This window comes from Lissotriton helveticus, chromosome 6, assembly GCF_964261635.1.
Source record: "Lissotriton helveticus chromosome 6, aLisHel1.1, whole genome shotgun sequence".
NCBI lineage: Eukaryota > Metazoa > Chordata > Amphibia > Caudata > Salamandridae > Lissotriton > Lissotriton helveticus.
In genome coordinates this window covers 643,318,220-643,340,940 of record NC_136067.1, presented here as the reverse complement: position 1 = coordinate 643,340,940, position 22,721 = coordinate 643,318,220, and the positions used below count along the sequence as shown (strand labels likewise).

Here is a 22,721-nt window from a genome sequence, read left to right as displayed (position 1 = left end):
GTCGGTAGGTGGTGTCCTGCGGCTCCGCCTCCATCACTGGCGCCGAGATGACGTCACGGAGGGTACTTAGGCGCCACCCATGAGCACTGACGTCAGTACATTATTTTTCCGCGCCAGAAAGCGCAGATCCGGATTGAGCACGTACCTCAGTCACTTTTTGACTACACTTTTTAGGGCTCGCCTTTCCTATTCCGCAGGAATAGGAAACGGGCCCTAATGCAGCCAAACCATACTTCAGGCCACGCAAGGGCTCTCCAGCGGATTTTCGGAAGTGCATGCCTCGTGCACGAGCTTGCCGCCTGCCTCCACCCACATCAAAGCCATCTGTTGCTCTGCTGCTCGGCCTCAGGCCGGCACTTCTCCTCCCCTAATGGCGGGCCGGCACATCAAAGGCTGCTGCTCCCCATGCGTCTCGTTTCACTTTCGCGGCAAACAGCTTGTTTGATTTCGCAACCACAGCTTGTTGTCATTGTCATAGTTGTTATGTGGTTTTTTTAAGTCCAGCAGGATGCCCTTCCTGTAAATTGCGGTTTTAGACTGACTTTGAGATGTTCTTATTATGGAACTTAACTCTTCTGTAAAACGGAGCTTTAGCTGTTGAACACTGATTTACAAATTAACACTGCCAATAACGTTGGCCTTTGTAGGACTGCTAGAAGCAACACCCTGTTTCCTCTCTTTACTGTAAAATACAAAAATCGTGGCATCAGATCAATATTTTGTCATCCTGCGCAAAAATAACGTAATCTCTCCGTAACTACTTTACTTTCAATAGTTTCTGGTCCATGATTGTGAGAAGTTGGCCTGATATGCAGTGCTCACTAGTCTAGTGATCACTATGTATCAGTCCAAACAACCCTTATTGATGATTGGTTGTAAGTCAACCTTATAGACCAGCTATCCTAGTAGCATGGATACGAGCAGTCTAAGGCTAAGACTCTAGAGGGCGTGTTAAGCCAGCTGTTTTACCATCACATTACCCCTTGAACACCCAGTGAAAGGACACCCCACAAGTTGTTATGAAAATAAACAGTGTATTTATTTATAACAAGACTACCCTGGCTCTTTATGAGACAGGGAGCTAAGCACACAACAAAACTCTTACGAAAATACTTTAAGTCGCACAATTTACACAAATGCCCGAGGGGCATGAAAAACCATATACTCTAAAAGTGGAATGCGAATTACTAGCAGGTAAGTAACGATTCTCAGAGGCTTTAGAACCGCTAGTCCTACAATACTGAACACTCAGGTTAGGAGCAGGAGGCCTAGGGGCGCCACGTGCAGAGTGGGAACTCTCACGCGCAAGGCGGGAAAAAGCCTATGGAAGCTAGTATTCACGAAGTTAGTGTTCTCGGGCGAACCCGACTAGGTAGGTCAAAAACGAAAGTGGATCTGGACCCTTGGATAGTGAGGCTATGCTGAGGCACCGAAATGCCGAAGTTACCTAGCCCAGGGGCTGCAGCTGCATAGGTCTGAAAAGACTTCGGGATTCTCCGTTGACGAACCAGGAGCCTGAAGGAAAGGAGTTGCTGGCCGGCGACCAGTGAACATTGTTCGGGTGATCCAAGCCTGGATCGAAGATAGATGACACCTGAAAGCAGAGGGGACCAAGTTCGTGACTACTAGCCAGTAGTCAGGTGGCACCAGGAGGGCACCGGATGGTAGTCACCTCGACTAGGTGAGTGGGCGACGCTGGGCTCTGTAGTCTCACGGACCAGGAGGCATTGTCGGCGACCAGGATGGAGGTACGAGCTGTCCCACGATGGATGATGCTCTCGACGTCGCTGGACCCAGGATTGGGGCAACAAGTCTTGGCAAATTCAAGCCCACGCGGTGGACCTAAAATGGCGTCTGGAGTGGACCAGGAGGGTCCGGGGTGCTCCTCTCTTGGAAGGGAGCAAGGGCCAGTCTGGAGCAACCAGACCAGCAACAGTGATGTCGTCGGGCGTCGTTAAGAAGGCCACAAGCCAGCGGGCTAGTAGCCAAACAACGCGGTGAGCAGCAAAAAGCAGAAGGGCCCCACGCAGATCGTGGAGATGCTGGGAGGCTGAACTTCGGTGCTGGGGCTGCTCAGGGTCGGGGCTTCTCGGACCCCAAAGCACTCACCAGAGGATCCCTCGGCGGTCGTGCTGGAAAGAAGTCGTGCAGTCTTGAAGATGGCCGGTCCCTCGAGGTCTCGTCGCACCCACGGTTCTCAGCTTAGCTGTAGAGGTGGGTAGAGGTCAGAGGTGCCAGGGAAGCCGGTTCTCGTCGAGCTGGGCAGTCAGATTCCGGAGGAAGGACTTGCAGCAGACCGCAGTGTTCTTAAGATGGTGCCTGCGGATGCAGGGTGACTACTCCTTAGTCACAAGGGAGAATCTTGAAGAAGAAATCTTGATGTCCTTTCGCAGAAAGTCGTGTCTTGATTCCAAAGATGATCTAATTTGGAAGGGGGCCTGCTCCTACCTTTATCTTGGAAAAGGGGGCTGGCACGCGACTAAGTCCTGCCCTATGGGTGGGACCAGGAGGGGGGTGGTTACACCCCTCTCCTTTGACGGGCTTTCCCCAGCTCAGGGGCTGGTGTGCCCCTGGAACTGGTTCAAGCCGGCCTATGCACAGTGAGCACCGGGGTGCCACTTGCAGTCACCTTCCTCTGTAGCCCTGCCTACCTGGAATACACAAAACCCTGTCTGGGACGGTGCTGGCACCGCCCCTGGCAGGAAACCCTTTGTCCTTGCCTCCTGCTCTGGGAGGACTCCCAGCAGCAGGAGGGCAGACTTGTGTCTCGGTGGCAGCATCCATTTTGTGGATGCTAAGGCTCTGTCTGACTTTAACCGGGGTTATAGGTTACATACATGTCGTGTCCCTCTAGAAGGGTGGAATGCTAACCCCGTCGCCAGAATTGGCGAGGGGTTAGTATTCCAATTCGTATGACACCTTACTCGACATGTTTTGATAAAGCGATACCAGAGTTGGCATATAACCGCGAGGATTATAATGCACTTAAGAGTATATGGTATGCGATATCATGGAAACGGCTAAGGGATGGATCCCGAAAGCCGCAGACAGGCTCAGCTCATGCCAGAGCACCATCTCACACGATTCCAAGCACTCTGCCTTCAGGATTGTTAAGGCCTGCCATAGGAGTGACTGATAGGAGATCTGTGTGTCCATTTTAGGGTTAGATATAGGTATACTATATCTAAAGCAAAGGGTGAGTACACCACCTTGCCCCAGCTGTCGTGCAGCCAGTTGTGTCAGATTTAGTTAGTCAGGCCAGGGGTGGCATAATACATGCTGCAGCCCCTGGGAGACTTCTGGGTGCACCTCAGCCCTGGGTACAGGGACTTGAGAGGGCCCAGTGCCAATTCAGTACCTGGGTACAATTTGGATTAGAGAGAACAGCTAGGCTGTCGGTCTGATTAGCAGGCCCACAGCCAGGGAAGTCGTAAACCAGTGAAGCAAAAAGCAAAAAATCTGGGTGATCATAGGATTGCAGACCCTACTCTCCTACAATGATGATGTCGAGTCTATTTTACTTAAGGAAGCAGTGTTGGGTAGAGTATTTTCTTACACTTTCTTAAAAAACTAACTGTGAAAGCGCCCAAAAAAAACTTTCGTACAACATTTTTATCTCTGCTACAAATTTGCCAGATTGTTGTGTAAACATCACCCATATGTGCAACTGCATCAAAGCCACATTTGCATCTCCTACCTATGATAACGATCTGTATTTACAAGGAGACAATTTTCTCTTTAATGTGCGATGGCAGACTCACATTCAAACACATTTAGTAACTATTGCAACATTTCACACCACTCCAGACTTGGTGGCGGCTACACTTGATCCTGTTTTACAAGCAAGTTGTTAATGCATTTCTGGTGGCCCCCTACATGCTGCAGGTCCGTCTCACTTAGCTCGTGCTTTGAAAACGTATGCTTTTGCCAGCTAAATCGTTAGCAGTTTTCCTATAGCTGCTTTTAAAATCCCCGTACTTTTTTTCTAGCTCCTCTTGCGGCTTCATTTTGCTCGCTCCATTTCTGCTCCTTCACTTACTCCCACCCTTAACCCCCCCTCCCCCAACACCCCAACCATGTTTTTCCAGCCGTTGACAGGACTCACAATTGGTCTGAGGCCAGCAGTGCGAACACAGGACACACACTGCCAATACATTAACACTATTGTTGGCAGGGCGGGCTCTCTAAAGTATTTGCTCGCAGCTTGTGGAATGCCCGGCACCAAAGCGCTTACATACATCTGCGCACACCTCTTTGGCGCTACAAAAACTGCCCTGGTGCTTTTTGCGAGTGTGCACATTAACTCAGCTGTTCCAAATCATCTCTGCACTTACTGTGCTCGTTTATGTGATACAAAATACTGCCAATACATTAACACTATTGCTGGCAGGGCTGGCTCTCTAAAGTATTTGCTCGCAGCTTGTGGAACGCCCGGCACCAAAGCGCTTACATACAACTGCGCACACCTCTTTGGCGCTACAAAAACTAACCTGCTGCTTTTTGCGATCGCGTGCATTAGCCCAGCTGTTTTAAATCATTCCTGCACGTATTACTCTGCTCTTTTATATGATACAAAACACTGTCAATACATTAACACTAATTCTAGCAGGGCTGGCTCTTTAAAGTGTTTGCTCGCAGCTTGTTTTTGTTTAAATGTAAATCATTCCATATCAAGCCGTGTGCTTCCAGCCTGCAGGCGGCTGCACCGCTCTGCGACCAGACGTTTGAAGCCCATGTTTCGGGCCAAGCAGTACCCCGTCACATATAAACACATCCACGTGTATTGGAAATATATAAAACAACAGAATGCGTCTTGTGACCCTAGAACTGGATGTACAGACGATTCAAGAGCTTCTAAGGGATTTATAATCCTGCAGTGCCGGTCTAAATCTAGCTGCTATGTAGTGCAGGTGCGTCATTCATGCTGAAGTAACCAGGGCCTTCCACACATTGGACACTGCGCTGCCTCACACACACTGCGCTGCCTCACACACACTGCGCTGCCTCACACACACTGCGCTGCCTCACACACACTGCGCTGCCTCACACACACTGCGCTGCCTCACACACACTGCGCTGCCTCACACACACTGCGCTGCCTCACACACACTGCGCTGCCTCACACACACTGCGCTGCCTCACACACACTGCGCTGCCTCACACACACTGCGCTGCCTCACACACACTGCGCTGCCTCACACACTCTGCGCTGCCTCACACACACTGCCCTCCCTCACACACTCTGCGCTGCCTCACACACACTGCCCTCCCTCACACGCACTGCCCTCCCTCACACGCACTGCGCTGCCTCACACGCACTGCCCTGCCTCACACACACTGCGCTGCCTCACACACACTGCGCTGCCTCACACACACTGCGCTGCCTCACACACTCTGCGCTGCCTCACACACTCTGCGCTGCCTCACACACTCTGCGCTGCCTCACACACTCTGCGCTGCCTCACACACTCTGCGCTGCCTCACACACTCTGCGCTGCCTCACACACTCTGCGCTGCCTCACACACTCTGCGCTGCCTCACACACTCTGCGCTGCCTCACACACTCTGCGCTGCCTCACACACTCTGCGCTGCCTCACACACACTGCGCTGCCTCACACACACTGCGCTGCCTCACACACACTGCGCTGCCTCACACACACTGCGCTGCCTCACACACACTGCGCTGCCTCACACACACTGCGCTGCCTCACACACACTGCGCTGCCTCACACACACTGCGCTGCCTCACACACACTGCGCTGCCTCACACACACTGCGCTGCCTCACACACACTGCGCTGCCTCACACACACTGCGCTGCCTCACACACACTGCGCTGCCTCACACACACTGCGCTGCCTCACACACACTGCGCTGCCTCACACACTCTGCGCTGCCTCACACTCTGCGCTGCCTCACACTCTGCGCTGCCTCACACACTCTGCGCTGCCTCACACACTCTGCCCTGCCTCACACACTCTGCCCTGCCTCACACACTCTGCCCTGCCTCACACACTCTGCCCTGCCTCACACACTCTGCCCTGCCTCACACACTCTGCCCTGCCTCACACACTCTGCCCTGCCTCACACACTCTGCCCTGCCTCACACACTCTGCCCTGCCTCACACACTCTGCCCTGCCTCACACACACTGCCCTGCCTCACACACACTGCCCTGCCTCACACACACTGCCCTGCCTCACACACTCTGCCCTGCCTCACACACTCTGCCCTGCCTCACACACTCTGCCCTGCCTCACACACTCTGCGCTGCCTCACACACTCTGCGCTGCCTCACACACTCTGCGCTGCCTCACACACTCTGCGCTGCCTCACACACTCTGCGCTGCCTCACACACTCTGCGCTGCCTCACACACTCTGCGCTGCCTCACACACTCTGCGCTGCCTCACACACTCTGCGCTGCCTCACACACTCTGCGCTGCCTCACACACTCTGCGCTGCCTCACACACTCTGCGCTGCCTCACACACTCTGCGCTGCCTCACACACTCTGCGCTGCCTCACACACTCTGCGCTGCCTCACACACTCTGCGCTGCCTCACACACTCTGCGCTGCCTCACACACTCTGCGCTGCCTCACACACTCTGCGCTGCCTCACACACTCTGCGCTGCCTCACACACTCTGCGCTGCCTCACACACTCTGCGCTGCCTCACACACTCTGCGCTGCCTCACACACTCTGCGCTGCCTCACACACTCTGCGCTGCCTCACACACTCTGCGCTGCCTCACACACTCTGCGCTGCCTCACACACTCTGCGCTGCCTCACACACACTGCGCTGCCTCACACACACTGCGCTGCCTCACACACACTGCGCTGCCTCACACACACTGCGCTGCCTCACACACACTGCGCTGCCTCACACACTCTGCGCTGCCTCACACACTCTGCGCTGCCTCACACACTCTGCGCTGCCTCACACACTCTGCGCTGCCTCACACACTCTGCGCTGCCTCACACACTCTGCCCTGCCTCACACACTCTGCCCTGCCTCACACACTCTGCCCTGCCTCACACACTCTGCCCTGCCTCACACACTCTGCCCTGCCTCACACACTCTGCCCTGCCTCACACACTCTGCCCTGCCTCACACACTCTGCCCTGCCTCACACACTCTGCCCTGCCTCACACACTCTGCCCTGCCTCACACACTCTGCCCTGCCTCACACACTCTGCCCTGCCTCACACACTCTGCGCTGCCTCACACACTCTGCGCTGCCTCACACACTCTGCCCTGCCTCACACACTCTGCCCTGCCTCACACACTCTGCGCTGCCTCACACACTCTGCGCTGCCTCACACACACTGCGCTGCCTCACACACTCTGCCCTCCCTCACACACTCTGCCCTCCCTCACACACTCTGCCCTCCCTCACACACTCTGCCCTCCCTCACACACTCTGCCCTCCCTCACACACTCTGCCCTCCCTCACACACTCTGCCCTCCCTCACACACACTGCCCTCCCTCACACAGCTGTGTCACTCACACTGTCCTATCACACACACTGCACTGTTACACACAAACTGCACTGCCTCTCACACACACTGCGCTGCATCACACACACTGCCCTGCTACACACTACACTGCCTCACACACACACTGTGCTGCCTCACACATGAACTGCACTGCCTCACACAATGTGCTGCCACTCACACACTGCGCTGCCACACACACACTGCCTCACACACACACACGCTGCCTCACACACACACACACACACACACACACACACGCTGCCTCACACACACACACACACGCTGCCTCTCACACACACACACACACGCTGTCTCACACACACACACACACACACGCTGCCTCACACACACACACACACACGCTGCCTCACACACACACGCTGCCTCACACACACACACAATGTGCTGCCTCACACACACACACAATGTGCTGCCTTACACACACACACACTGCGCTGCCTCACACACACACACACTGCGCTGCCTCACACACTGCCCTGCCTCACACACACTGCACTGCCACATAATTACACAGCTCTCAATGCAACATACACTCCAAATACCACTCAGTGCCACATAAGTATATGCCACATAATTACACTGCACTCAATGCAACATACACTCCAAACAATACGACTCAGTGCCACAAAATTACATGCTACATAATTACACTGCACTCAATGCAACATACACTCCAAATACCACTCAGTGCCACATAATTACACGCCGCTTAATTACACTGCACTCAATGCAACATACACTCCAAACAATACGACTCTGCCACAAAATTACACACAACACAATTACACTCTACTGAATACAACATACACTCCACACAATACCACTTAATGCCACATAATTACATGCTACATAATTACACTGCACTCAATGCAGCATACACTCCAAATACCACTCAGTGCCACATAATTACACGCCGCATAATTACACTGCACTCAATGCAACATACACTCCAAATACCACTCAGTGCCACATAATTACACGCCACATAATTACACTACACTCAATGCAACATACACTCCAAATACCACTCAGTGCCACATAATTACACACCACATATTTACACTGCACTCCATGCAACATACGCTCCAAATACTACTGAGTGCCACATAATTACACACCACATAATTACACTGCACTCAATGCAACATTCACTCCAAATCCCACTCAGTGCCACATAAGTACACTCTACTGAATGCAACGCACATTCCACACAATACCACTCAGTGCCACATAATATGCTACATAATTACACTGCACTCAATGCAACATACACTCCAAATACCACTCAGTGCCACATAATTACTCTACTGAATACAACATACACTCCCCATATTACCAATCAGTGCCACATAATTACACCCCATATAATTACTCTTCTCAATGCAACGTAAATACACTCCACATAATACCACTCAGTGCCGTATAATTACACACCTCATACTTACACTACTCAATGCAACATAAATACACTCTATCTATCTATCACACTCACTCTATCGCCATCACTGTATCTATCTATTGCCCTCACTCTATCTATCTATCGCTTCGCCACAGCATCACTCAGCACCACCACAGCATCACTCATGGGAAATACAACTCACTAGGCGCTACCACAGCATCAATGAACGCCACAGCATCAATCGCCGCCACCACAACATCACTCAGCGCCACCACAGCATCAATCTGTGCAACCATTCAACAACTGGTTCAAATATGTTCTCTCAATGTTTCAAGCTTTATTACAAATGTCACAAAAAGATGTTAATATTTCACTTCTGTTCTTGGATTTTCGTCACAATAAAATACAATTGACATATTCTTCACAATTTTTTTTTACAAAACTTTAAGCTACTGGTATTATAAATTACAATAACTTTTATTTCAGTATTAATTATTAAAAACTGTAAAAGCCATTGTTATTTGAAATATCAATACATCTAAGTCACGTAAATACAAAACATATTGCATTACAAATGCTATAGGTGTCACATTTGCAACAGTTAAAACTATTGGCATTGTAAATGACAAAGCAATTAAGTTTGCTATTTTCAAAACCAACACATAAATAAAAAATGTGTCATTTACAATACCAATAGCTCAAACTTTCCTAATGCGAGACCTATTGCATTGCAAATGCTTGTTTGAGACTTTGCCTCCCCTTTTTCTCCTGGTGCACATAGGCATGCCCGGCTTTAAGTCTTGTGGGTCGTGCCGCCGTAACATGTCAGTGGCGGACCCCACGATGTGTGCCTCTACTGCCTGGAGACCCATAATGATTCTCTGGACTGTCGAGACTGCCAAGCCATGACCTTAAAGGCCTTGCGGGAGCGGCGCCGGAAGTTGCTGGAGGTCAGGCATTGCTCTCACCGCCGCTCCGGGTCTCGGGCCAATCTCGAGACCGCTCGCGGGACCGGAGCCGTCGCTCCTCGGACTCCAAGTCTTCGCCTTCGGATTCCGGTAAGCGACGCCATTAAAATAAGTCTAAGAAGCGTGTTCGCTCCCCGGAGGCGGACAAGGGGGACAGGAGCTCCGCCCCTTCGGTTACTCTGGAGCCTGGGAGTCCCGCTGCCTACCCGCTCTGTCGGCGACTCCCGAACAGAAGCAAGAGTTTCATGCTGCTAAGGACCGCCTTTTTAGGCTCCGGGCTCCTGACGGCACGCCTTTGGGCCCCGCGGTGCCGTGTCCAGATCCTGATGGCTCGGCGGTTCTGCCACCGGCACCACAGGATCCTGCGCCGCTGGCTCCGGCCCAGGCACTACGAGGTGCTGCGCAGCCGGCTCTGGCCCTGGCGCCTTCCACTGCTCCACCCCCTGCGCCACACTGGGAAACGTTTATCCTGCCCCGGTTCCCGAACCATTTTGTTCCAGCCTGGGATCCAAATTGGGGTGCAGCTCCGGCGCAGCCCTGACCGGCACCGTTTTCGGCACCATTCTTTCTGCCTCTGCCGCCGCCACCGGCCCCATCTACACCAGAGGCGGACAACGATTGGGACGGGTCCGAGGACCCCCTTGCCCAGCAATGTGACTCCAAGCAAGATTGGTTGGGCGACCTGGAGACGCGGATGAACTCGATGTTTTTTCTAACCCGGGGTTTGCCTTTCCTCCGCCTACTATAGAGTAGGGTTGCTTCCTACACCCTGGTGCTCCGTCGGGCTGCGGAGGCTCTCAATCTCGACCTCCCTACAGTGGCCCTCAAGATCAACCTCCTTACAGAGGTACTACAGATGGCATCTGCATCGTCTGAGCCGCTGCTACCTTTCAATGAGGCCCTTAACGAAGTCCTCTTGGGCACTTGGTTGCGGCCGGCCACAGAGGCACCGGTGGATAAAAACATCGCAAGGCGTCATCGCCCGGCGCCTGGTGATCCAGTCTTCCTGACAACTCACCCAACGCCTGAGAGCCTGGTCCTTCAGGCCTCTACGTCACAGAGTGCCTTCCCCACGGCTCTGCCGGATAAGGACTCTAAACGGCTGGAACAATTTGGCAAGAAGTTGTTCTCCTAGGCCAACTTAGGGCTGCGGTTGGTTAACACCGTCTGCTTGTTGGGCCGTTACTCCCACGCAGTGTGGGATTCAGTAGCTCAGGTCTTGCCTCTGTGTTCGGAGGAGGTCCAGGCTGTCCTTTCCAAAGCGATTGCAGAAGATATGGATGTGGCTAAATTTGCCATCAGGTGAGGCTTGAATACCGCTGACTCATTGGGTCGGGCCTGGTTGCGTTCGACTGGGTTCTCGCCTGTCCTGGAGTCGCTCATGGACATGCCTTTTGATATCTCCCACCTCTTAGGCTACAAGGCCGACCATGCCCTTGAGCGCTTTAAAGACTCTCGAGCCAAGGCCAAGTCCTTGGGTCTTTCTATGAAGAACCCTACTACTCATGGGTTTCGTTCCTTTCGTGGCTAGGGCATTTTCACCCAGGCACGCTCCTCCAACAAGCCTCTGCAGAACCAGCCTCCCCGCAGTCCTGGATTCCGCAGGGGCGGGTCTGGGAACCATCGTGCGGGTCAGTCCACCTCTGCTGCTTCCGCCTCCTAGCCTTCCTAATCTGAGCTTCAGGGAGCACCCCACGCTGGTGGGTGGCCAGGTCCACCACCACCTCCACCACTGGTGCGACATCACATCAGGCAAGTGAGTGCTGCAGATAATCTGCCAAGGTTACTCACTCCCCTTTTTGTCCCCCCTCCAGCCATGCCACCTCGGTACCACCACATGTCGGGGGATCATTTGGCTCTTCTCCGTCAAGATGTCACGGCCCTCCTGGCCAAGGGGGCCATCAAGTGCGTTCCCGGTCAGGGAGTAGGGAGTGGGTGTTATTCCCACTACTTCCTGGTCCCCAAGAAGGACAAGGGGGGTGGGCCTGCGCCCCATCTTGGACCTCCGGGACGTCAATCTCTTCCTCCGGAAGGAGAAGTTCAAGATGCTGACTCTGGCTCAGGTCCTGGCTGCCTGGGACCCTGGATGGTAGCGTTGGACTTGCAGGACGCTTATTTTCACATCCCCGTCCTGCCAGCCCACTGGCGCTACCTGCGGTTCACGGTAGGCCAGGAGCATTTTCAGTTTGCCGTGCTCCCCTTCGGCCTTACCAGTGTCCCTTGGGTGTTCCCGAACGTGATGGCGGTGGTCGCGGCTCGTCAGGGGTGTCAGTCTTCCCCTACCTCGACGACTGGCTTTTGAAGGTGGGCTCGCCCCAGGCAGTCGTCAACCACCTCCAGACTACGGCAGACCTCCTGCATTTGTTAGGGTTCTCCGTCAACATGTCGAAGTCGCACCTGAGTCCCTCTCAAAAGCTCCTCTTCATCGGAGCAGTACTGAATTCAACGCTGTTTTGGGTTTATCCTCCCGAGCAGCGAGTCCGAGATATTCAGGCTTTGATTCCGACCTTTCAGCCTCTATCACGGGTTTCGGTGAGGATGACCCTCCGGCTTCATGGCCTGATAGCCTCCTGCATCCTGCTGGTGACACATGCAAGATGGCATATGCGGGCTCTGCAGTGGGACCTGAAGTTCCAGTAGCGCAGCATCAGGGCAACCTGTCCGACCATGTTCAGATCTCGGAGGGCGCTGCACGGCAGTTTCAGTGGTGGCTCACGAATCGCGATTGTGTCAGTGGCAGATCCCTACCCCTTCCCCATCCGGAACACACAGTGGTGACGGATGCGTCCCTCCTGGGATGGGGCGGCCACTTGGGAGAGGCGGAGATCAGAGGCATCTGGTCTCCGGCGAATTCCCGGCTCCATATCAACCTTCTGGAGCTGCGGGCGATCCGATTTGCACTGAAGGTATCCCTTCCCTCTTTCCTGGGAAGTGTAGTGCAGGTGTTCACGGACAACACCACCGTCATGTGGTATTGCAAGCAGGGCGGGATGGGGTCCAGGACCCTGTGTCAAGAGGCTCTGCGCCTCTGGACATGACTGGAACATCAAGGCACTACCTTGGTGGTTCAACTCCTGGCAAGTTCCCTGAACACCAGGGCGGACGAACTCAGCCGCCGGTGCATGATGGAGCACGAATGGCGTCTGAACTCGGATGTGGTGCAAGGTCTTTCAGCTGTGGGGAGAGCCTTGGTTAGATCTATTCGCCACCGAAGAGAAAGCGCAATGTCATCAGTTCTACACATTGGAATTTCCATAGCGGCACTCGCTCTGAGACGCTTTTCGTCACGAGTGGAGTTGCGGTCTGTTGTACGCCTTTCCGCCTATACCACTTCTGCCCAGAGTGCTGAAGAAGATCAGGCGCGACCAGGCCCAAGTCATTCTTGTGGCGGCGGACTTGGTTCGCAGAGTATGGTATCCAAATCTACTCAGTATGAGCATCGATCCCCCGATCCGTCTGCCTCTTCGGGAGGATCTTCTGTCGCAGCAGCAGGGGACGGTCCTCCACCCGAACCTGTCCAGTCTCCACCTCCAAGCGTGGAGATTGAGCGGCGACAGTTGACACCTTTCTATCTTCCTCCTGAGGTCTGTGATGTAATTCTAGCAGCCAGGCATCCCTCCACCAAAACGGTGTACGCCTGCAGGTGGATCAAATTAGGTTGCATGGCACACAGCAAAGGCTGTGGATCCCCTTTCTACCCCTCTTACGGAGGTCCTTTTGTTCCTTCTATCTTTGGCCCAGCAGGTCTCTGCTCTGGGCACTATCAAAGGTCATCTTTCTGCAATCTCCGCCTTTCTGCGGCTTCCTGATAAGCCTTCTCTTTTTAAGTCCTCTGTTGTTAACCGTTTCCTTCAGGGCATTATGCATACGTTTCCACCCGTGCCCTTCATAATGCCTCAGTGGGACTTAAATCTTGTCTTGACTTTCCTGATGTGCTCTCCCTTTGAGCCCCTTCATGACTGTCCCTTGCGTCTTCTCACTCTGAAGACAGCTTTCCTGGTTGCTATCACCTCTGCCAAAAGAGGGAGTGAGATCCAGGCCCTTTCTTCCAAACCTCCTTTCTTCCAAACCTCCTTTCCTTTCTGTTCATCTGGACAAGGTGGTTTTAAGGACCCGTCCTTCTTTCTTGCCGAAGGTTGTTACGCCCTTCCACATCGGGCAGACCATCACCTTGTCCACCTTCTTTCAGCCTCTGTATCCTTAAAGGGAAGAGGAGAGGCTCCACCGTCTGGACCCAAAACGTGCACTTGCATTCTATCTGCAGCGTACTCAGCAGTTCCGGGTGGATGATCAGCTCTTTGTGGGCTACGTGGGCGCCAAGAAAGATCGGGCCGTGCACAAACTGACCATTTCCCGGTGTGTCGTTCTGTGCATCAAAGCATGTTACTCCTTGGCCAAGAAGGAGCCTCCTGTGGGACTGCGTGCCCATTCGACCAGGGCTACTGCAGCCACTATTACCTTGAGACGTGGCTTTCCCTTGCAGGACATTTGTCAGGCAGCTACGTGGGCCTCGCTGCACATGTTTACCAAGCACTACTGCCTTGACAGTCCGGTCTGGAGAGACTGCTTTTTTGGCTGTTCTGTGCTCTGTGACTTTCTGGTGTAATCTTGTTCGCAGACCCACCAACGGGATTGGTATAGCTGGAGTATCTAGTCTAAGATAAGGAATCTATCACTAACGTGTCTCTTTCAGATGCACAAGTTACTACTTGTGTAACGATATATCTGTAAGAGACATTAGTTAGTGATAGATTACTTACTGCCCCACCCATCCTCCCTATTCTGCAAACTGATTTCTAGGGTTAAGGTCATCCCTTCCAGGGCCCTAGTTTCATGGCACCAGTGGTCAGTTTCTTGCATGGCTTTGCGTTCCTGGCACGGAAAGTCGTGTGCAGAACTGATGTCAGCGTGCATGGGTGGCACCTAAGTACCCTCTGTGACGTCATCACGGCGCTGACGGCGCCAGTGACGGACACGGAGCCGCAGGACGCCACCTACCAACGCGCAGGGGTACTGCTAAGCAAAACTTTCTGGATCCAGTCTGACGCCTGGGGATATTCTAAGGTATGGAATCTATCACTAACTAATGTCTCTTACAGATATATTGTTACACAAGTATTAACTTGTGCACCAGAGCATAATCTTATTGGTATAGATTAAGGGAAAAAGAACCACACAGTGTATTTATAAAAAATATGTATTTATTATAAGACACTAACACATACAGATATCTCCTAGCCGGAGATATACACAATACACACAATACTTTGCAATTGAAACAGGTAAGTAGCACAGATACACAGTAGTCACCAGTGGAAGACCAAACTATATACTAAAATAGTGGTATGCGAACCACGCCTCAAGTGAAGACTATAACTATAAGACGTAGAAGTGCCCGGGACCCAAGGAACCACCTGAGGTGTGCAACCAGGTACCCCACAGAGGCCATGTGCAGTGGGAACATGACCACTGGCTCAATACAAGTCAATGGGTATGCTGCTGTTGCAATTTTAAAGAAGGACCCTTCCCAATGGACCCTGAAGAAAGCCTGTGGAAGACAGTAGGGTGGAGAGCCACCCCACCCGTGGATACCCTAGGAACCAGGATAACTACACCAGGGAAGCCAGGTGCATAGGTGTGAAGTGGCACTGGAAACCGCTGTTGAACTCAATGGAGGACTTCAGGAAGATGCCGCTGCTGGAGAAGGTGAAAGTGTCTGGTAGAACCCAAAGTTGGATTAGAGTTGAGAAGTACCTGCAAACAGAGGTGACATAGTGTATGCCACTTGGGAGTGACCAGGAGGCTCGGAAGACGAATGGCTACGGAAGTCTGGTGTTGCAGGAGAGCTGATGATGAACTTGGAGTTGCAGCCGTGCGGACCCGGCGACGCTGTGGTAGACCAGGAGCAGTTCACGAGCTGTCCCACGTCGGATGTGAGGGGTCGGTGTCCGTTAGGACCACCAACAAACCTTGGTAACTGCAAACAATGTGGAAGCGAAGAAGGTGTCGTGTTGGGACCATAAATAAGGCCTTTAAGATTGAAAGGCCTACTTTAGGGATGACTTATGGGTTTTAAGTGCAGTGACCTTAGATGTTCAAAACCTATATTTTCCGTTAGGGGTGCTAGCACCAGCTTACACAGGCTGCAGTAGCAGGCCTGTAGTTACAGTTTGAGTGGTCTTGCATGGGTGGCATAATACATGCTTCATGCCATAGGGACCCTTGATGTACCTGTGCCCTGGGTACTTCAGTACCATATACTAGAAATTTATAAGGGTACACCAGTATCCAATCTTGGCGGTACCTTCGTACTTACCGTAACCAATTTGAGGGAGAAATGACAGAGACTGGGGTCCTGGTTTGCAGGATCCCAGTTAGACTAGTCTGTAACAGCATAACACCAGGCAAAAAGTCCGGGTAACAATGGTAGAACCTGCTTTCCTACAACACCTCTCATACCATTTGGCAATTGATCACAGAATTAATCTTCTGGCAGAACACCTCCCAGGAGTGAGCAATCAAATTGCTGACCTCCTCATCGGGGTGCAGCAACGAATACAGGAATGGGAACTTCAGGTTTGTTTTCCATATTTCCTGAAATGGGGATTCCCACAAATAGATCTGTTTGCCACAGTAGACAACTCAAAATGCCCAAACTTCGCCTCCAGATTCCCACACCCTCTATCCAAATGCAATGCCCTGTAGATGAATTGGTCTGGGATAATCGCTTAGGCTTTTCCGCCTCTCCCTCTCCTCCCGTTTCTAGTTTGGAAGCTCAGGAACACATCTCTCACACTGATTTTAGTGGCTCCCACATGGTCCTGTCAACCATGGTTCACCACACTCCTGGAGCTATCAGTGGTTCTACATCAAAAGCTGCACCTCAATTCCAGACTTCTCACTCAGAACCATGGAGAAATCAGACACCCAACCCCGAAGGAGCTCAACCTAGCGATTTGGCTCCAGAAGTTCTAGAGTTTGGATACTTAAATTTACCGCCAGATTGTATGACAATTCTTAAAGAGGCAAGAAAGCCTACCACCAGGGCATATTGTGTGGCGAAATGAAAACGATTTGTTGTATATTGTAACAGCACGTAATTGATCTGCTAGATGTATCTATACAGAATATTAATTGTTACTGTCTTTATTTACAGCGAGTTGGCTTAGCCTATACATCCATTCGATTGCACCTCGCAGCAGCAACCGCATATTTGCAAAACAGAAAACCCTTACCTTTGTTCAACGTTCCAGTAGTTAAAGCCTAAATGGATGGCCTTAAGAGTAATACCACCCCAGGTACCTCCTGCACCAGTTTGGAATCTTAACATTGTTCTCACAAGACTCACTCCACCTTTTGAGCCATTACAGAATTGTCCAACATAGTTTTTCATGGAAAGTTGCCTTTCTGATTGCTATCTTTTCATTAAAGAGAGTTGGTGAGCTACAGGCATTAACTTTAGAGTAATCCTTCTTTCAACTTCATAAAGATTAAGTAGTTCTTGGCACAAACCCAAAATTCCTTCCAAAAGTGGTTTCTGCTTTTCAAATTAACCAATCAGTTGACTTATCTGTGCTCTTTCCTTAGCTTATTCTGTAGCAGAAAGGGTTCTTCATACACTTGATGCCAGAAGGGCGCGGTTATACTATATTGAAAAGACAACGGTTTTTCTTAAAACAAAGGAACTGTTTGTTGCATTTACTACACCTCACAAAGGTAATCTTAACTCAAAATCTGGGATTTCTAGATGGATTGTTAAATGGATTCAAACTTGCTATGCTAAAGCTAAAATAACTTTATACCTCCTAGAGAATATTCCCCTCGTAAAATAGGAGCGTCTGTGGCCTTTTTAGGTAACATTTCCATAGCTGGTATTTGTAAAGCAGCAACATGGTCTGCACCACACATCTTTACTAAACATTATAGTGTTGATGTGTTAGTACGTCAACAAGTTAATGTAGGGCAAGCAGTGCCAAAGACACTTTTTCAAACAACTGCAACACCTACTGGTTAGCCACCGTTTTGGGAGAATACTGCTATGTAGTCTATGCAAAGCATGTGTATCTACAGCACACATGCCTCGAACGGATTAGGTTACATATCCTGTAAGCATCTGTTCTTGGCATCTAGAGCTGTAGATTCACATGCGGCCTCCCACCTACCCGGGCACCTGTAGTTGCAGTTCTCATTATTTGCATTACATACTCATGGACGTCTCTTTACTTCACTTACTTACTCCATTATTAACCTCTTGCGGGAAAACAGTATAACAATGGAGTTGATGCCCATGCGCACTGTCACCAAAAGGAGGAGTCACCTTACCTCGTGACTTGAAAATGCTTCTTAGAAGAAAAATAACTTGCAAAGATACGGATCCAACACTAGATGGCACGAGTATGCAAAGCATGTGAATATACTACTCTCCATGCCAAGAACAGATGCTTACAGGGTAACCAACAAAATCCTTTTTTTTCAATCAAATAAGGTCTCGACCTAGAGATTGACAATGCACAGTGGTTCTACAAATTTGCTGATAGGCTCAGTGTCTTAGTGACCTGACAAGACTATAAAAGAAACTGGCATCAGTGCCCATGGGTACTGCTTATATGTGACTCCACTTGTCACTTCCAAAGCAGACTTCGGTGTGGAGCCACACAACACCACTCTCTGGTGTGTGGGAGTGTTACTGTGGGTAAATAACTTGCTAATTACTCTAGAAACTGGTAAGCTCTTCTCAACATTGTTTATGTATAAAGTTTTTTTTATTTATAAAGTTTTTTTATAGCGCGAACAAGACCCGTGAGGGTGTTAGAGCGCTTCACCAGGCGGGGAGTGGATACATCTGTAAAAGACAGTAATAAAGCGCATTTACGACATAAATAGAAACATAGAAGAGTATCAAATCTAGGAGCGTGATCTCGTTAGCTCAGACGGAGGTGGTCGTGATCAACAGAATATGAGTTCAACAAGTAAGTTTGATTGGTATATAGTATGGTGATGACTTTAGACTAACCATTTAGACATCAGGAATGATTTCACTTCTGATTTGAAGGAGGCTGTAGAGTGAATCAGATGGATTTCCTTTGGAAGAGATTTCCAGATTTTTGGTGAGATGCCTGAGAAAGCTCTGTTGTACGCTTTATTCTGGCGGAAAATCTGTGGTTTCAGCAGAATGGAGCTGCTGTTGCGCAATGTCCTACATCCCCCAGATAGTTCCAGCTTTTGTGCTAAGTTTCTTGGAGTGTTGAAATGTATGGCTTTATGGGTTATACAAGCGATTTTTTTATACACTTGCACCCAAGTAAAAAGTTTCATAGCTTACCTTAGTTTTTGGATGAGACTTTCTGCATGTTTACCTTACGTTTGTAAAACTTTTAAATTTGATACTTTTGCATTATCGAAATGTAATATTCAAAGAAAGTGTTATTGACATGATAAAGTGTTTGAAATTTCTTTTCTCATTTTCCAGGCGTCTTTCATCGCTCATGTGGGAGGTGCGGTACATAGAGCATAATACACGTACATTTAATGAGCCAGCAAGCCCAATTGTGAAATGTGCCAAATTTGTCACCGATCTCATGCTGCATTTCATAAAGTAGGTTACCAGCATTAACCAATTTGCATATGTAAATGTTCTCTAGTCAGTAAACATTTGTTTTTGATTCCTAATTTTGCATTGCAGATCCCCTGCTTATAATCTGAAACACTATTTGCTTTTTATATGTCAACAGTTGCCTATTGTTCATTCCGGTTAAGTTAGAAGTGTGCTTCTTTCTTACACGCACACACATCAGTTATTGTAAATTTACTCCACTGGTTCCCTTGACCATTTCAGTGTATTATTAGATTCATGTGATTTTAGCTGTGTATTTAGAAAATTTGTTGGTTGGATTAAACTATGCTTTCATAAGAACTTGCTCCAAAAATGCACACTTGGTAGGTGAACCCAATTGACATTCAAGGATTTTTGTAATGCCTTTTTTACTACCCCTGCAGTGAATGATAATGATGTTTGCATTTCATTACTCTGCTCATAACACTTGCAGCTCTGTCAGAGGTTTTGGTATTTGTTTTTCCCTTGCCTGGCAAGACCTTGCATTGGGCACTGTAAAAGATTGTTTGTCTGCCATATTGGTCTTCCTGCGGCAGCCAGATCAACCTTCCCTCTTTAAGTCACCAGTTGTGACTCGTTCCCATAAAGGTTTATAGTAGCGTTAACTGCATCTTTTTCCTCCGGCCTCATCTGTCATGCCCCATGGGACCTAAACCTTGTTTAGTTGTTTCTGATGTATCCTCCTTTCGAGTGACTCTATTCTTGTCTTTTATGGCTCCTTACCATCAAGTCTGCTTTTCGGGTGGTCATTACATCAGGCAACAAAGTTAGTGAGCTTCAGTCTTTTTCCCTGAACCCACCATACACCGTTTTTTTTCCGGATAAGCTGGTCCTCAGAACACTTGTGTTTTTGCTCCAGAAAATGATCACTTTCTTCCATGTTGACCATAGTATAACACTGCCTGCTTTCTAAGCCTTGCTTAAACCTTCCAAGGAAAAGTAAAGACTCCATCGCCTAGACTCTAAACGAGTTCTCTCCTTTTACGTTGTGCACAAAACCCCACAGTTTGGATAATCAGCTCTTAATTGGGTTCTCTGGGGCTGAGAAGGGCAAGCCTGTTCAAAAGTGCACCATTTCTGAGTGGATTGTACGATGTATCAAAATCTGCTATGCACTGGCGAAGAAACGACCACCTGAAGTGCTAGATTCCCATTCCACCAGGGCAAATGCCCCCTGTTGGAAACCGGCTATTTCTGGTAGGCTAAGGCTTATGCCAAAGCCAGGCAGAAACCACCATTCCAGTCAGGGCAAGGAAGTCACACGCCAAGATAACCCCTGCTCACCCTCTAGGTAGCATGGCGCAAGCAGTCTAGGCTAAACTCGGAGGCGATGTGTAAAGCATTTGCGTCAGCAACAACATATTAGGTACACCACAAAAGAGACTCCACCCAAGGTTATATTAAAATAACTTTTGTATTGTAAAAACATATCAGATAGAAATTACACATGTACATTGTGCCAACTGGCACGGCAATATTCACAAGGGATTATGTACACAGGACAGGGCCACATAGGCCACTGTCATAATCAGCACTTCTAAAATAGAAATAGTACTTATAGAACTTAGAATAAAAGTGTATAAAATCACTGTACCACAAAGGAACAGTTATAGATCACCCCCAGTAACTACTGGGGACAGGTAAGTACCACCTACGCAACCCTACACTCCTTGGGAGACTGTCACGCAGGGGACCAGGACCTCACTAGGACCACCTGTACTAAGAAAGAACAACCACCTAAGGATGAAATCCACTTAGGGGTATAGCTCAAAACGCACTACCCATGATGCATGAATATACATTCAGAGGAGTAGTAAAGAAAGAAAACACATGATGTATAGACCTACACATTCAGCGGTGTTCAGGACAGAGCACATGATGCAATTAAAATACAGTCAGGGGTGCAGCGCAAGAAGACACATGATGACTAAACATTCAGAGGTGTAGCGCAAGAAGAGAAAGACACATAATGCATGAAACATTCAGGGGTGTCAAAGTAAAGCAATAGCGCAAGAATCACATGATGTCTAAAAACATTCAGAGGTGTAAGATCAAGGTGCGTAATCATACTAAAAGCATTACATTTCCTAGCACCACATCACAATGCGCAAAACTCACATTAGGCAGATACTATCACATGAGCCACTACCTGTGGCAGTCCCTAGGCCAACGGCCTTGTTGGGGCTCAGACGCCCTGAGTCTCAGTGTCAGGGTGCGCTGCCATGCAGCGCCAGCCTCAAAGTACCAAAAAGCCTAAACGTAGCAGGTGCCCACTAAGTGCTGGGCACCTGGAGAACAACAGAACTGAGCCAGGGCCCTCACTGGCCCTTCGGCGCCAACTGCGCCACTGCTGGAGCCACACAGGCTCTGGGCATAACACACATGCCCCAGACGTTGGAGCCACAGAGGCTCTAAAGCAATGATGCCAACCGTTGGAGCCACACAGGCTCTTAAAACACAGATGCCCCCATGAGCCTCACCGGACTCTAGCCCTCACACTCAGGGGCAGGAGGGGACGAGCACCGAAAATATGCCCCGAAGCCCCCCTCTCGAATATGGCCCTCTCGGGAGCCAAACGGGCTCGTACACATAATGCGGCCCCTCTGAGCCTCTCTAGGCTCATGCGCGTTGGGGCGACCCACTGCCAACTGGGGCCGCCCTTGAAGGCTTTGCAATGCGTTGGGGCGACCCACTGCCAACGGGGCCGCCCTTACTCGGCGCCTTGACCGGCACCGCACGGAGCTTTGCGGGCCCTCAAGAGCCCCTCGCGGGCTCGGTGCTCACGGTGGGGCGGCCCACTGCCATTTGGGGCCGCCCTTCCTTGGTGCCTCGACCGGCACCCCGAGAACCCATCTGCTCCCTCACGGAGCAGCAGCATCACGGAGCCCCCCCAGCCCTCTTGACTCACCAGGCTGTTCTCGGCGGGGGCTCCTCTTCGCCCGGTCTCCCTCCCTGGGACCGGGTCTCTTCACCGGCAGCAGGCGGGGCTCTCCTTCGTTCGCGGTGGGGCAGGCACCGCCAATGTGCCTCGCGCCCCCGCCGCAAGTCTCCGCCTGCTGCTCCTCCTTCACTCGGGGCTCCCTCTGCACACGGGAGCCCCAGAAGCCGACCACACGCCTCTTCAGAGGCCGCCGGGTTCCCTCAGATCACGGGAGCCCGGCCGACCCGCCGCCATGCTTCTCCTCCGCCTCATCTCCCCCAGGTCACGAGCGATGGGCCA

The 22,721-nt window shown here is 50.6% G+C and overlaps 1 protein-coding gene across 2 annotated transcripts in view; it reads left to right on the top strand.

Moving 5' to 3' along the window:
• Positions 1 to 22,721, top strand: part of PHIP (PHIP subunit of CUL4-Ring ligase complex) — a 2,061,705-nt gene that overhangs the window by 1,353,996 nt on the left and 684,988 nt on the right. For both annotated transcript variants that reach the window (XM_078648101.1, XM_078648100.1), the window contains exon 32: positions 19,358 to 19,483. In XM_078648101.1, the coding sequence (XP_078504227.1) occupies positions 19,358 to 19,483 (126 nt within the window). The remainder of the gene's footprint in view (positions 1 to 19,357; positions 19,484 to 22,721) is intronic.